Below are 16537 nucleotides of genomic sequence, written 5' to 3' on the forward strand. Positions count from 1 at the left end.
AAAAAACAGAAAAAGGTTGATGAAGATTTCTGGTTCCCAGAATGCTTTGCATTAGATTGTTATTTTATAGTTTTATTCTGTAAAGACAAAGACTTGTTAATGTTTAATGTTCATTTAACTTTGAACAAACTGTTGCCAGTAAATAGCATAAATTTAAATCTACAGTAAGTTACTGGCAAACAGCTGCATAACTACAGCAAATTTTTTACAGTGTAGGTTGCTGAAGTTCCAAACTGTGCTTTTGCGTCAAAAGATCGAAAGGTATCAGTGAAATCTAGTTGAGAAACTACCTTCCTATTACAAGACCACTTCCTGTTGAACCAACAACGGGAACAGAGTTCAGAGCAAGGGTGGAAGAGTGCTGCGCTGGACTGTGGTTATTTTTCGAATTTTTGCTGCTTTTAGCACGGCATTGTCAAACTTAGAGCAATGTGTTCGACTGATGATATGTAAAAATGTTCAAAAAGTGTGATCTCAAAATGCAAGAGTATATTTGCATTAAAAAATGTAGTAAAATGAAATGTAAAAATGTAGATAATGAAATGAACTCAGAGATGTTGCCGTGTGGCATTGTGCAACATCAAAATCTTTTTATTTAAGATTTCAGAGGAAACAGCAAAATGACATTTTTACTTATAAGCTCGTTTGACGTAATGTCGGTTGAGTAAATAGAGATGATTACTCAACCTATCCAGACTCTGCATCACATAAGGAGATGCATCTGCACAAAAACTGGGTGGCAGCTAAAGAAGGAGGGAGCATTACACATAGTACATGTGATAATGAAGACGCAAAAAGAAAAAAGAAATTCTGGGAACTCTTGTTGCCTCAGAAAGCTGGCCGCGTCATTTCCTTCCAATGACAAATGTGTGGTTTCAGTCTTTAAAAACTTTTTCAGAGTTATGATCATGACCAGTTTGAAACTTTGTCTGTGAAAGGAGAATGAATTGTCATGTTAGGAACATGGTCTGCCTATCTCGGAGATCACAAGCAAAATCCAGTAAGTACTACTGCCAACTGCACACATAACAATATGCTTACAGCCACACTTAAGAATAGTCAGACATGGAATATTATTAATGCTGTGATTCAATTAATAACCCAATTATAATACACATAGACGAAACACGCACATTTGCAAGTGTGTTGCATTTGATAGATTTACATGTACTGACTATATATGTGCACTCATAAGATCATCATCTGGTCATTCTGACTGCAGTGAATGTGAATCTAAAGACTTTTTTGTGTGTGTGTGAAAGTGTGCACCATAAAATGTGAATTTCTTTTGACTTTAGCTTAGTTGATTTGTTGAACGTGACTTTAATTGCATTTTTTTTTTTTTTTTAAGGAATAATCATCCCTCTCCTCATTTTGATTGCTGTCGAGTTAGTGCAACCAACAATGTCATGCAAGAATGAAAACTGCAGCCGGCTTCTTCACAATAGTATCAAGCTCACCAGGTTAACCAGCAAAAAGACGGCAGAGCTCTTAGGAACATATGTAAGTACTCTCTTTCTATAGTTACAATAATTAACCTTGCAAATGACGTTTACGTCAATAATCCTAGTTTGGGTTGTGATTGGTATAAGAAAGAGGAGATGCTCTGACAATACATGCCTAATATGGTCAACAGTTGCTTGGGTGGTTTCCACATCCAATGAGGTGATTCCTTTCATTGATAAAACTGGTTAGTTTTGAGAGTGGGTGGGAGTCTGTGGGTATGTGGGAAGTGTAAATTTAGCTATTTGTATTGTGCATAAAGTGTGGAAATGAGTCTTTCAACGGAATTATTCATGGTCATATGTATTCAAAATAGCAAAAGACACTGATTGGGGCTAGTTGTCACAGAGTGGGTTTTTAAATAAATGCAGTTCTGTCTAAGCCAGTGGTTTTCAACCAAGGAGCTGAGGCCCAAATAAGACAAACAAAGAAAATATTAAGATATTTCTCATTTTAATTCTTCCCCTGAAAGGTTTTTTTGTTTGTTTGTTTGTTTGTTTGTGAAAAGCCTAAATAGGTAAAAGAGGTAGCCAACTTTTAAAAGTGTGATTTCTAGATGTGAAAAAGTAATGTAAATTAATAATATCTTATAACTCCAAGGGCATTTTTATAATAAATATATATTTTTCTTGTTATGCCAAGCTCTAAAATATTTGATTTTTATAAAGAAATACATTTTTAAAAACAATTTTCCCAATCCTTATCCTGTAAATCAAGTCATGGGGTTATTATGTTGTGGAAATTGGGGTCTTGGAATCACTGGTCTAGGCACATGCCTTTAAGTCTTGCCTATGGAAAAACTACTGAACATGTCCATCATTATTGGCCAGGGGAAAAAAGATGTATTTAATAACAGTGGGGCATACTGTCACAATAGGAACCTGACATTAAATAGCCTTAATTCTGTTCACTGGATTAGCCAAGAGCATTACCCAAGACAATATTGGAATTTAATATAAAGGATACAATTTGAAAGGATAAAATAGATTGTAAAAAAACATACAAAAAAAAACTTTTGTAAACCTTTATAGTTCTTATAGACTGATGTCTTCTCTCATTCAGAAAGCCAGTCAAGGAGACTCTACAGACCTGATCTGTGATATGCAAATGGACAATGTTCCAGAATCAACAATCTCCGGCCAGACTAAATTGGAGCGCATCTTGAGTGTTTACACCCGCCTGAAAGAGTTTCTGCCTCACATGAAGACAGTTATGGAGCAGCAGGAAGACTTCAATCCTCCAACCAACCTTGTGGCAGAGGGGCTTAACATCATGATTACACAAGTTCGCCGCACTGCTCTGAGAGTGAACTGTCTCTTACAAATCCTGCAACCAAATATACCCATTCCTGAGCCAGCTGAAAGGCCAACGGGAATTCCCCCTGCACAAAATATTTTCCAGCAGAAGGCCTATGGATGCATTGTCCTGTCTCGGCTTCAGGAGCTCCTTAGCCAAGCAGTTCAAGAACAAAAGTCTCTTAAGGGCCAAATGTGCAGAAAAAGGACAAAAAATGCATTCTGAGACATAAAACGATACTGATGTTTTAATAATAATATTTATTTTTGTTCATCTGTAACTGTTGAAATGATGTCCTGTGGAGTGTTTGTTTTATGTTATATTTATTAATTTAATTTATTTCTACCCTAAATACTTTATCCATATATGTAGACAAAAAAAGTTTTTTTTTTTTACTTCCATTTGGACAAGAATGGATAATCTTATTTGGCTGTCATGTACTGCCATGGGTCCTTTATTATTTGACAGTAAAAAAAAAAAAAAAAAAAAAAAAAAAACACTTGATTCAGTTATGAAGCATCACCTGTCATCAGAACTGAATACAATATGGCTGGATGTGGAGTATTTAGCCATTCAGGAAAGAAGGCTCAAAACAATTCAAAGCACTTACTCAGGATTTACTCATCAGAAACAATTGTTTGGATTCTAAAGTAATTTGCAGTCATAAACTGTGATGCCACACGTTAGCCATATTGGCTTTTGTGGTCTGTGCGTAGCAAGTAGCATAACGTAGCATGACCTGAATAACCTTGTAAATGTATATGTACTTTTTGAGACAGCCTTGAGTTGAGACCATTTTAGAAGTCAGGAAGTGCAAGAGACTGATATCAGCCCTTAATGACGCATTCATTTCACCACATCAGAAAGGGGAAAAAACTGACTAGCCGTCTCCCCTGTCACAAGGTATAAGTGTGTGTTTGTGTTCATGTGAGTGAATCTCAAGCCATTTGGTTGATAGTTTATGCACTTTGGTTAGTATGTTTCACTCAGCACAGCAATGAATGCTTTCTATAATTTTCATTGTTAAATTATGAATGTAATTATTTTGATACTTATTTATATGAAAACTGTATGTACATTATGTCAAGGTGTAAATCACTTTGCATTCAGATCTTCAAAATAAACGAAACAAAAGGAAACTTCTGTTCTTGTACTTACACTGTGTACAAATGTCGCAAAGTTGCACACATGGACATTCAGAAATGCTTCTTCCTTTCCATTTAATATATTGCTGACACTTTGAATGACAACAAAATCAAAGCATGAACACTAATATGAATTTCATAATAGGTCATAGTATCATATCATACCAAATAACATGCAAAACAGCACAGCCACTAAGGATACACAGCATCAGTAATTATTGATAAATGTTTCATCTGATTTATTCATTTTATGTTGTGAGTGATGGCAGTAAAGAAAATGCCATTTCAGGCACTTTGCCCTAGTCACACGCTTATGTGGAAATGGAAGTAGGAAGATTCATTATAGGTCAAGTTCTGCATGGCAATGTTTTAAGGAAAAACAGGGAGGGGAGCTTTATCAGCATTTCCCCCCATTTTTTAAAATGTCTTATTATATTGTCTGTTAATATTGCAACTGGAAAAAGCAAAATGCCTTTCTACATTCATCTCAATGAAACATTTAGAGGCATAATCATGCTGAATCAGGGGAGGCCCTTCCCAACACAGTACTACGTCAGAAGGTTAGCGATGCAAAAAGTGTCAAAAGGTATTCATGCAGTAATTCTACCATGGATCCACCAAACCCATATTCATGAAACGGCCAGATGGTAAAATGGCTGAAAATTGTTGTTCATCCTTGCTCTCATCTGATTTGGCAGGGGTAGGAGTACATTTGTGATGAAGAATGCCTAAAAAAGTAAATGTTTAGCACTTTAGCCCCTGTAATTGGTACTTAAGGACTTTTATAGTTTTCCAATAAAAAAAGAAGAAGAAAAAACTTTTTAATGGAAAACATGTTTATGCAGGCAAAATTATCTGGGGATCCACCAAACTCTATCATCATTTCCACTAGTTCATAAAGGTTTTAAACCTTTCTAATGAACGCTTGACATTGTGCACCATGATCTCTAGTAGCTGAATGGTCCTGGAAACGTCTGTCCTGAAGGTGTGCAAAACAAGAGCTGCATTTTGTTCATACAAAACAGTTAAAACAGCCACAGTGATATTTGTTATGAGACATTGCATCAAACTTCCTGATGTCTAACAAAGTTGATTTCTGTAGAAACACAGATGGGTTTTTTGTAACAGTGCCACGCTTACTAACAAAGGGACTGGCACATCTTTTCATGAAACAAGAAAAAAAGGGTAGTGGGTCACAGAGTCTTTCACAGGTAGCTTGTGGTGGGGAAGACCCCCTTATCAGATAATATACAATCAAAACAGGTGCTCATGTGAGAACTTCTTTCCTGTCTTGTGTTGGCAATCTCACTTGACACTTTCACACGAAATATGAAAGTGATCATCGCCTTTTTACCGTCAAATACTGAAGAGATCTGAGAAATGCTTTGAATTGTTTCAGTGGGGGAAAAAACAGTGCATTACAAAAAGTGTTGCAAGATGCCGTTTTATTGTGGTAAATGCAAGTTGCAGATTCAATAAGTGCACGAAGAGTCTTTTTTTCCGTTTTAAGGTTAACAGAAGAAACATTCATTAATTTCTTCATTCTGAGACATTTTTTGCCCTTTCACAGAGTAAATTCTAGTTTCATTTTTGCAACTACAAAAACGCTTTATGCAAAACAAAACTACATTTGCATAATTCATGCACAATTTATAACTGCTAACACAGCACAACTTGAGCTCTATGTCTCAAAGTTTGTTATTACTGAAATATACGTGGCTGCTGATATTGATTAAAGGTCTTTGGTGTCCACTAGCAGTTACAGATCATCAATGCCACGGTGTCATTACTTGTTTTAGAATATTTTGTATTGTTTATAATGTAATTTTGCTTATACACTTCTAGTTGCCCTTGCAAGAACAAGCTGAAACATGCTTATTAGTTGTACATAAACCTGAGTATTTCTATATCCACTGACACAAACAAAGCTGTTACATTAGCAATATCTGCTGGTTGATAAGAGTAACTGCAGTTCTTTATTTCAGAGTATGGATTCAAGTAGTTTTATTTTATGTGTATTATATGCAGATCACACATAAAAAGAGCACACAAAATATTGCTATTGCTATATCACAGTGTTAATAATATGAATGGTCTATTCAGTATTAATACTGAATTGCATTTGGTTATAAGCATTCAACATTTCTTTTTCTTTTTTTAATAGGAGGGTGTGTACAAGTAAAATAAATAAATAAATAAATAAATGCCTGCTTAGTATTAATTGTATTGGACCATAATTGTGTAATATGTGCATGCAAAGCCAGGAGTTTCAGATATCAAGATACTTTCTTTCTTAATGCTTTTTAACTTTTGTAAAATGCACACTCTGAGCTTCCTATAAACAGTTCATAGAACTAGAGATCTATCCAAACTATTCTAAACCGGCCTCATCTAATAAAGTGCTTATTTTACTAGAAAGTATACATTTAACCAGCAGTATTTAGACAGAATGTTACTTGCACAATACAGTTGTGTCCATGTTTAAGAAGCGAATGTGCATTGTTGTCTCGATTTCAACTCCTTTAAGAATCTGTTGAAACCAGGAAAAAGAGTGAAGGCAGGTTATAAAAGGCAAGTCTTATGAGTTTACACATAACAATGTCTTATGTTTACACATGTTGTATGTGATGATGTTTAATGCAAATACAAAGTAGTGTTTTTGCTTAAAAGATAATGGCCGCCGAAGTGTAAATTAGACCATCTGGGTTGTGCATAAAAATATATAAATTTACAAACCTTCAAAAACTGCTCAAATGTTATTCCTTCAAAGAACTCATCAGCTGCCTGGTAAAAACACACACACAAAAAAAAACAGATTAGCAAGATATTTTGTGTGTGTGTGCTTGTTTAACTATGCCTGTGAGGGCCAAATGACCTTACTTATATGGTAAATATCCTGACATTTTACATGTTTAAAGGCTTATATATTGGTCAAATCATGCTTGTATTTAAATCTAGTGTTTTGCACAGGTTTTGTGAGGGTTAAGGATCAAGTTGTGACATATAAAACATCATTAATCAGATATAAAAACAATAGAAGACTATGAGATGTTCTTACTAATATAGTGAAATATTTTGTCCCCAGAAGTGAGCTAGTGCTGCCTTCACATGCTATCGGAATTATCATAAATATGAGTTTCCTGTTAAAAGTTGGACATTAATGCCCTCTCAAGTCGTATTTACCACTGGGATAATTTTGTTTAAATAAGTTTCCGAGATGGGAGGGCCGCAAGCTTTAAACATTGACTTTAAAAAGATTTTCCCAATAAATAAACAAGAATAAACCTGGTGTCCTCCATGATTTCTGTTCTTTCCGACAACAAAGCACTTGAATGCGACGAGCTCATAATCACGACTTCAGACGTAGGAAGTAGGACGTTTTCGATAGGACATGAAGGCAGCATTAATCTTATAACTTGGATGAGTGAGTGAGTGAGGGAGGGTGGGTGGCTGGGTGAGTGAGTGAGTGAGTGAGGGTGGGTGAGTGAGTGAGTGAGGGTGGGTGAGTGAGTGAGTGAGTGAGTGAGTGAGTGAGTGAGTGAGTGAGTGAGTGAGTGAGGGACGGTGGGTGGGTGGTTGAGTGAGTGAGTGAGTGAGTGAGTGAGGGAGGGAGGGTGGGTGGGTGGGTGAGTGAGTGAGGGAGGGAGAGGGTTGGTGGGTGGGTGAGTGAGTGAGGGAGGGTGGGTGGGTGAGTGAGTGAGGGAGGGTGGGTGGGTGGGTGAGTGAGTGAGGGAGGGTGGGTGAGTGAGTGAGTGAGGGAGGGTGAGTGAGTGAGTGAGTGAGTGAGTGAGTGAGTGAGTGAGTGAGGGAGGGAGGGTGGGTGAGTGAGTGAGGGAGGGTGAGTGAGTGAGGGAGGGTGGGTGAGTGAGTGAGGGAGGGAGGGTGGGTGGGTGAGTGAGTGAGTGAGTGAGGGAGTGAGTGAGGGAGTGAGGGAGGGTGGGTGGGTGAGTGAGTGAGTGAGGGTGAGTGAGTGAGTGAGTGAGTGAGTGAGTGAGGGAGGGAGGGAGGGTGGGTGAGTGAGTGAGTGATGGTGGGTGGGTGAGTGAGTGAGTGAGTGAGTGAGTGAGTGAGTGAGTGAGTGAGTAAGTGAGGGTGAGTGAGTGAGTGAGTGAGTGAGTGAGTGAGTGAGTGAGTGAGTGAGTGAGAGGGTGAGTGAGTGAGTGAGGGAGGGAGGGAGGGTGAGTGAGGGAGGGAGGGAGGGAGGGAGGGTGGGTGAGTGAGTGAGTGAGTGAGTGAGGGTGGGTGGGTGGGTGAGTGAGTGAATGAGGGAGGGTGAGTGGGTGAGGGAGGGAGGGTGAGTGGGTGAGGGAGGGAGGGTGAGTGGGTGAGGGAGGGTGGGTGGTTGAGTGAGTGAGTGAGGGTGGGTGAGTGAGTGAGGGTGAGTGAGTGAGGGCGAGTGAGTGAGTGAGGGCGGGTGAGAGGGCGGGTGAGTGGGTGGGTGGGTGAGTGAGTGAGTGAGTGAGGGAGGGAGTGAGTGAGAGTGAGGGAGGGAGGGTGAGTGTGAGTGAGTGAGGGAGGGTGAGTGAGTGAGTGAGTGAGTGAGTGAGTGAGTGAGTGAGTGAGTGAGTGAGTGAGTAAGTGAGTATGAGAGTGAGTGAGCGGGTGTGGGTGGTTGAGTGAGCGAGTGAATGAGTGAACGAGTGGGTGAGTGAGCGAGTGAGCGTGGGCTTTTGAGTGAGTGAGTGAGTGAGTGAGTGAGTGAGTGAGTGAGTGAGGGAGGGAATGAGTATGAGAGTGAGTGAGCGGGTGTGGGTGGTTGAGTGAGCGAGTGAGTGAGTGAGTGAGTGAGTGAGTGAGTGAGTGAGTGAGTGAGTGAGTGAGTGAGTGAGGGAATGAGTATGAGAGTGAGTGAGCGGGTGTGGGTGGTTGAGTGAGCGAGTGAATGAGTGAACGAGTGGGTGAGTGAGCGAGTGAGCGTGGGCTTTTGAGTGAGTGAGTGAGTGAGTGAGGGAGGGAATGAGTATGAGAGTGAGTGAGCGGGTGTGGGTGGTTGAGTGAGCGAGTGAGTGAGTGAGTGAGTGAGTGAGGGAATGAGTATGAGAGTGAGTGAGCGGGTGTGGGTGGTTGAGTGAGCGAGTGAGCGAGGGAATGAGTGACCGAGTGGGTCACTCACCCACCCTCCCTCACTCACTCACTCACCCTCCCTCCCTCACTCACTCACTCACTCACCCTCCCTCACTCACTCACTCACTCACCCTCCCTCACTCACTCACTCACCCTCACTCACTCACCCTCCCTCACTCACTCACTCACTCACCCTCCCTCACTCACTCACTCACCCTCCCTCACTCACTCACTCACTCACCCACCCTCCCTCACTCACCCTCCCTCACTCACCCTCACTCACTCACCCACCCTCACTCACTCACCCACCCTCCCTCCCTCCCTCCCTCCCTCACTCCCTCACTCCCTCACTCACCCACCCTCCCTCACTCCCTCACTCCCTCACTCACTCACCCACCCTCCCTCACTCACTCACTCACCCAGTGAGCGAGTGAGCGTTGGTTTTTGAGTGAGTGAGTGAGTGAGTGAGTGTGAGTGAGTGAGTGAGATTTTGGGTTGGTGGGTGAGTGAGTAAGATTTTGGGTTGGTGGGTGAGTGAGTAAGATTTTGGGTTGGTGGGTGAGTGAGTGAGAGAGTGAATGAACGATCGAACGAACAGTGAAACCTACAGCACCATCACAGAACAAGTAGGAACAAATTCAGGTTACAACTTGCAATATTGATATGTTATCTGATATACTCCACACACTGTTGTTGATCCAGCCACTAGATAACATACCATGGGACCTACTGAGATACTGGCAACCTCCAGCATTGCAGCATCTGCAATGCCCTTAGCTGTCTCCCTTCCAAGAGCTCCACTACGGGACAACAACTCCTCGACTACCTATAGAGAGACCACAACACTGCTGATAATCTTTGAAGATAATCATGAACTACACACACACACAGTAAATGCTTTACTCAGATGGATTGAATTACACAAACATGAGCAATTTCTTACATGTCTGTATTCCTCCAGTGTTATTGTTCCATCATTGTCTGTGTCATGCATGTTGAACAGAACTACAGTTTCAAGAAAGAGACAGTATTGTTTCACTAGTACTGTGAATTCATGGCTCAGTTCACTGGTACTTTATCTCCAAGTCTTTTAATATAATTCAAAAATATTATTTCTGCATGTTCTTACAGCGCAGTTTGGCTCTCCTCATTTCTTCTCTCTGCTCCTCTGTGATATGATGGGCCGGTGCTCTGAAGAATGACATGACGGTAAGGAATTCCTCAAAACCAATTTCTTGCACAGATCCCACATCATCTTTCTGAAAATTCCTGTGTAGAACAAGCAAGTGCAGTAACATGTTATTGCTCCATATCAGCTTTGTTGAGCTCTGAATGTTAAACTTCACTATTAACCTTCAGGTTTGTGGTTGTCAGATGAATGTTTGACTTAGAGGACTTGGAAAGAATAGAAGACACTATTCTAACACAATCTCAAAGCTTGCAAATTGTTTTTGACTTTAAAGGGACAATGTGTAGCTTTTTAGGTATTTTATTATCTAAAATCAATACTTTTATTCATAAATATGCCCTCAATGGTGTACAAATACCTCTGCCAATGATCAGACTAATCCTCGTAAACGAAGAATTTATTATCTTTATATACATGGGACGGGTAGGTCCACGGAGGCTTCCATGTAGTTCCGCCATCTTGAAAAACTATAAGAGCAGAGAGGGACAAAAAGTACTAGGCCAACGCGTTTCCACAACGCGTTTTCGTTCACAGCCAGCGTCACGTGACTGAAGCCAGCAGAAGCGGAGGAGCAGAGCAGTGAGAGACGCTTGTCACTGCCGCGGCAAGTTTAAAAGGCTGCACTATACGGTTATTTATACACCGTTCATTCACACATATGCTGAGTCACAGGATCAGGAGTCCTCGTCGTCGAAAAAGTCCAAAATAGACCGTAAAAGGAAACGTGACCGGAGATTACAAAAACAAGGGTTAATGTCGGGATAGCTAATGCAGGAGAAAGCTTTCAAAAGAGACCCTGAAGTTGCCTGCTTTCTTCTCGACAGTTAAGTCAATGTTACGGTCTTAATTACAAGCTTTTTTTTCATTGCTTGGTTGTGTACTTTATTATATAGACAGTAGAACATTTATAGTTAAAAGTTAAACAGGCTCTTTGATGAATAGCAGCTATTGAGTAAAGTAAGGTTAGAGAAGGCGCTGATGATGATGATGATGATATCTAACAATGCACGTACTTCAAAAAATTTAACGAATAAAGAAGGCATTACTAGCCTACTAATTACCATAGTTAATGTTTTTCACAGTCAGTAATTCATACTGTAACATTCTTTTTTTCGTTGTTTCAAGTTTCAGTTTGTTTTAAATAACAAACCTGATCACCCGAAGGAAAACTCGAAGTGCTATTATAAGACATCCTGTCATAGCTTTTTGGTACATAACGGCTACCATAGATGCAACGTGCATTTGAAAAAGCGAGGCGCTGGAGAGCATTATTCGTTTGAATGCAAAATACAATTTCACCACTAGATGGGAGAAATTCCTACACATTGTCCCTTTAAATATGTTTTCTAAATGAAATAAAAAATGTGTTCAATCTGTCTATCATAATTAGAGATATAAGTAACAATAAAAATAAAATAAATTCTTAAGCCACAAAAGCCACCTGCCCAAATGATGCTAGCCATAGTGAAGAAACAACCACACAGTGCAAAAAGACTTCTCTTTACTATAAAGGTGTAGTTTCACATCCCTTATTAAAGAAGACTACGTTGATATTTGTGAGTAAAAAAAAAAAAAAAGAACTTTAAAAATGTGACCTAGTATTCAAATGCAATATCACATTTGTGAAGCTATAGGGGATAATTTCAAGCCTCACATAACTACTGTCACTACAAATATCAAACATATACACAGTATATAAACAATAACAAACCTTTTATCAAAGAAAGCCTCTATAATCTGAGACCGAATTGGGTTGCTTTCCAAATCTTGGATTGTTTTAAAGTCATCTCTCCTTTAAATGAGAACACAAAACAATTAGGCCTAAGTCTGACACATAAAAGGCCAGCATTATGGTTTTCTGTATAACCAAATTAAACCACCCAAGCAGACCTATTAATCAAGCATAACACTAGTTCTGTCATGACAACTCTCAGAGTGTTTGGCATGGTGATGGATATGACCATGTCAATATGTTAGGCATTGGCGGAATAGAGGCCATCCTTAAAAATATTTTGGTTTGCAGTAACAGCAAAAAAAAAGAAAAAAAGGGTCGGTAGGTCGGTCTATATTTTTTTATATATAAAACAAATAATATAAAAAAGTATATATTTTTTCATTTTTAAAAAAAAAAATCAGTGTCGGGTGACATTAGGTGACATTTTTCACATTTTTCTAAGGGCTGTTTACACCAGGCCACTTCATGCGTTTTCTCAGATCAGATTGCAATCTGATTTATCAAAACGATTCCATTTACACCTGGTTACATAGGCTAAATGTGTGTTTTTTTGCGGATATAAATCCGATCTTCAATTATGCTATATGTAGATTTAATGGAGTGCACGTCACCGAAAGCAACAGTTATGACTAGCAGTACATTATTTATCATCAGCTAAAATTTCTGAATCAAAGCCCGCAATAAGAGAAAGCGGAAACAGCCCTGGTAAGATCATTTCGTTTCTTTACATTTAATGATGATGATGATGATGATTGTGTGTTAAGCGTCAGCGACTTACTTTCACTTTGATTTGCGATAGTTTGCACGTTGATGCTCAGCTTCTCATCTGCGGCAATGCGTGTTGCAGTAGCGTCGTCATATCTGACTAAAACATGACATATAGCCTATAACACGCTCTCGCATGTTTATTTTTTAATAAACTATATTCAACAACATATAAAAATGAAATAATCTTTAGAGTAAAGCCGCAGCCATCATTACCAAGCGCGAACCATTGACAGTGAATGAAACGAAGCAAACTTAGCTTGCAGGCAGTAGTGTGACATGCGTTAACGGTTAACCAATGGTGTAAACATAATCATAGATGACGCGCCACGGGGTTTTATTTAAAAGAAAGAACGTAGCTTATGTTTGTATGTAGGTCTAGGCAATTTATATTCACAATACTTAATAACTAATATTATTTTATTGCATTTGTATTAGTTGTTTGAAGAGTTAAAAAAAAATCTGTCGGTCTTAACGCAAGTTTACAACCGGCAAGTCGGTCGGACTGAAAGGGAAAAAAAATAAATAATTGGGTCGGTACTAAATTGACAGGGTCGGTCGGGTTACGGCAAACAAGAATATTTTTAAGGATGGCCAGATCTGTTACGCTGCTACTGCTGTACAATGTAGCACACATGAACTACCCACACAGGTGGAGCTGGGGAAGGTAAGCATTTCTGAAAGCGCGCAACTGCTACAGCAAATGCTAACCAAGTATTTGAAGGTTGAGCAGCGAGCTCATTAGCTACTGACACATAAGGAACCAATCAGCTGTGCCCTACAGAGAACGATGTGATTGCAAGCAAATTGAGATCAGCCTGTGCCATCTAGAGCTGCATGACAGAACTTTGCATCTTTTCTAATAGTAAGTACCAGAAAACTGGTTTGATTTGATTCTTGAAAGTCATTCTGTTGCAACGCTCAAGCTGGAAACATTCTGCAGAATCATCTTCCATACAAAACAACACTTGTAGATTACCGTAATGTTTCCTCGTTCTGACTGAGCTGCTTAAAACGATTGTGGAGGATTCCGATCTGCTCCAGTGAAACTGAGAGACAATGAAAAGAATGGAGGAGATCATCAAACAGATGACTCACTAACTGGCACATTGCACTGTGTGTGAAGTGAAACAACTGCTAAAACTAAATCTTAAATGTCTCACAGTGACATTTGTAACTGAATTATGAATGATCACGAGTCATGCAGAAACCTTAAAAAGAATCATTTTTTGACTGTCATTATTTACTCACCGTCATGTTGCTCCAAACCCTATGACTTTATTTCTTCTGTAGAACACAGAAGGTGCTGTTAGAGACTGACCAGTCATTGTTCACTTACATGGAACAAAATGAAAATGAGTGAGGCTTGAGGCTGTCATTCTGCCAAACACCTGTCATATGGGTTTGGAACGACATGAATGTCTAAATGATGGGGGTGAATCATCACATTTTTAGGATACACACTGTAGGCTATTCTTTATTTTTGTTTCCTTGTGGGTCTGTAGGACAGAGGCATCAAACTAAGCATAAATAACCACTTGTGAAACCAGATGCACAATTTGCAGTGTTGTCATCCTTTGTCTAATTATGAATGTCCATATAGGTTTTTTTATATTACAAAAAAAAAGAAAAGAAAAAGGTCTAAATAAGTAGCCTACATACGCAGTAGATCTATTCTAAACAGTTGATTACACCACTTCAGTGTGTAAGTTGTGACAAGATGACATTTCCGATTTGTCACATTAATTCTCACTTTACATTTCCTGAGTAAATGGTCCTGCGTTTGTCAAACATTACAATACAAGTAATGGGATATGAATGACATCAAACCCTTCGTAATAGTTATACTCACAGCCTGTCTTCTGGGACAGGGTTCGATATTGATGGTTATCCGGCAAAGACTGAAAGCTCCCCATCACGACAGTGATCCTACACCAAGCGTGTATGCAAGTCTGTTCCTCGATCTTCCGGTGGTTTGGGTTTCACTCGTACAGCCGTGTTTGCTTTGCAGAACAAACGCATGCAAATTGCATTATGCCTAGTGAGAATGAGAACATGTCCCCAGGGTCCTAACGCCGCATAAACAACCTCCGCAGGAACTGCTGTTCGAAGAATTCACGCCTACGACGCTAATCCAGTTTGTAAACCTTTATCACACCCAAACATACATTCAAAATGATCAAATGTGTCTACACGATGAAGACTGAATTGAACGAAGCTATCTCGGCCACATTCATTCATAATACATGTAACCGTGACAGCAGCAGTAGGCTACAGCTCTTTCTGGAAAACAGAAATGAAACACTGACATTTCTGAGAAGACCATAGAAAAGCAACCTACAGTAGTTGACAAACTGGCGAGGTAATAGCAAAGGAAGGTGAGATCCAATTGTTTTGTCACGTCAAAATTGTTGCCCTGATAAGTAATATTTGCGTCTTCAGGCTTTCCTTGAAAATAAACAAGCCCTTATTCACTCTGATGACATTATATTCATTCAGCCGCGGGAAGTAATGTATGCACAAACACATAAACAAGATAAGCTTGTAATAATTTTATAGATTTTCATTTAAAAAAAGGAGAAGCATTTCGAAGTAATTTCCTAATTTATTACCAGACTCTAAATGAAAGTCTACGTACTTTCCATCCCTATACTGTCTACAAGACTTAGTTTAAACGGCTTATCACTTCAGGCATACCTGAAAAGCAGTACACAGGTGCATTGCTAAATCTATTTATATTTGTAATGTATTAATCCACCACACGATGGCAGTAAAGATTAATCAGATGACGATCAACCCATATAAGAATTTTATTTTTATTTTTTTTATTTTTTTGAACAAAAAGCATAGGGGATACATTATCAAGCACACAAAAAAAATAAAAAAATAAAAATAAAAATAAGACAGTAAACTCAAAGTAAAGCGAGGCACAACCCATATAAGATGTTGCCTGTATTTTCCTCACTTTGCAAGCACAGGATGTAGTCATATAAAATGACAATTGGAAATAATGAAGATATGAGTTTGAATAATAAAACGCAGCTATTTCCAAACAGGCGTAGGCTTAGGCTATACTGTTCCAAGGAGTGCTTGTGAGACTTGGATATTGATTCATTGTGATTAATCAAATGTATTTTTTATTTTTCAGTATAGACTAACAATTCTGATAAATTCTAAGGCAGCAATCTGATTTGAACTGAGCATTGCTCTTACACATTGAAGACTTTAAAATAAAGCTGACAGTTTGACCCAATTCAGATCCAATGTGTGGAGAATAGTTGGTTAAAAACTTTGAAGAAACTTCAATTCAGCAGAGGACCACTCACCTTGACCTAGTTTAGAAGAGCTGTACATTTATATGCACTTGAGAGAGAGCACACCAACAGCAAAAAAAAAAAAAAAAGAAGAAGAAAAAGAAACGGTGTTTGTCTTTTTTTCTGTCTTTAGAGCTGCTTTCTCAGTTGCACTGAAATTCTCTATAAATAAGCCAAGTGCTAGCCATTATGGTCTCAGCTTACCTTTATGGCCATAATTTACATAACATTAATTATGGGCCTTAAGTAGCCTGTATTTTTCCATTTTTTTATTTCCGGATAAACCCAAGGAATTTTTTGGGGAATAGATCACCATAGCTCTAGGACAAATGCAGTCACATTTCCTGAGGAAAAATTGTCATTGACGTGCTAAATATTTCTGCAGAAAGAAAAAAAAAACAGTTTTTTTTTTTTTTTTTATAACACCTACATGACCTGGCAAGTCTAGAATTTATCATCTTTATTTGTTGACTAATGCTGGGACTTTCATTGTGATCCTCCCACAGTGACACTCAACAGAGAAACA

General features: G+C 39.0%; 2 protein-coding genes across 2 annotated transcripts; one reads left to right on the plus strand and one right to left on the minus strand.

Moving 5' to 3' along the window:
• Window positions 1-843: 843 nt before the first annotated feature.
• On the plus strand, window positions 844-3942 carry m17 (IL-6 subfamily cytokine M17). The gene is made up of 3 exons (XM_084412812.1): window positions 844-1000; window positions 1352-1503; window positions 2566-3942. Exons 1-3 carry the CDS (start codon window positions 943-945, stop codon window positions 3022-3024), a joined length of 669 nt encoding a protein of 222 aa, XP_084268938.1. The 5' UTR covers window positions 844-942; the 3' UTR covers window positions 3025-3942.
• Window positions 3943-5931: 1989 nt separating this feature from the next.
• On the minus strand, window positions 5932-14732 carry tescb (tescalcin b). The gene is made up of 8 exons (XM_084415109.1): window positions 14550-14732; window positions 13677-13746; window positions 11909-11989; window positions 10138-10277; window positions 9952-10013; window positions 9727-9834; window positions 6681-6728; window positions 5932-6474 (listed from the first exon to the last, which is right to left on the minus strand). The coding sequence occupies exons 1-8, from the start codon at window positions 14611-14613 to the stop codon at window positions 6397-6399; spliced, it is 651 nt and encodes a 216-aa protein (XP_084271235.1). The 5' UTR covers window positions 14614-14732; the 3' UTR covers window positions 5932-6396.
• Window positions 14733-16537: the final 1805 nt, after the last annotated feature.

Source organism: Rutilus rutilus (genome assembly GCF_951802725.1).
Source record: "Rutilus rutilus genome assembly, chromosome: 7".
NCBI lineage: Eukaryota > Metazoa > Chordata > Actinopteri > Cypriniformes > Leuciscidae > Rutilus > Rutilus rutilus.

Bases quoted from the DNA above. Each gene is read 5' to 3' on its own strand.
- m17 (XM_084412812.1), top strand. From the start codon at position 943: ATGAATTGTCATGTTAGGAACATGGTCTGCCTATCTCGGAGATCACAA. The intron at 1,001-1,351 runs GTAAGTACTACT...TTTTTTTTTAAG, and splicing joins GAGATCACAAGCAAAATCCA to GAATAATCATCCCTCTCCTC. The intron at 1,504-2,565 runs GTAAGTACTCTC...TCTCTCATTCAG, and splicing joins CAGAGCTCTTAGGAACATAT to AAAGCCAGTCAAGGAGACTC.
- tescb (XM_084415109.1), bottom strand. From the start codon at position 14,613: ATGGGGAGCTTTCAGTCTTTGCCGGATAACCATCAATATCGAACCCTG. The intron at 10,278-11,908 runs GTTTGTTATTGT...TGTTCTACACAG, and splicing joins GAGGCTTTCTTTGATAAAAG to GAATTTTCAGAAAGATGATG. The intron at 10,014-10,137 runs GTAAGAACATGC...TTGAAACTGTAG, and splicing joins GAGGAGAGCCAAACTGCGCT to TTCTGTTCAACATGCATGAC.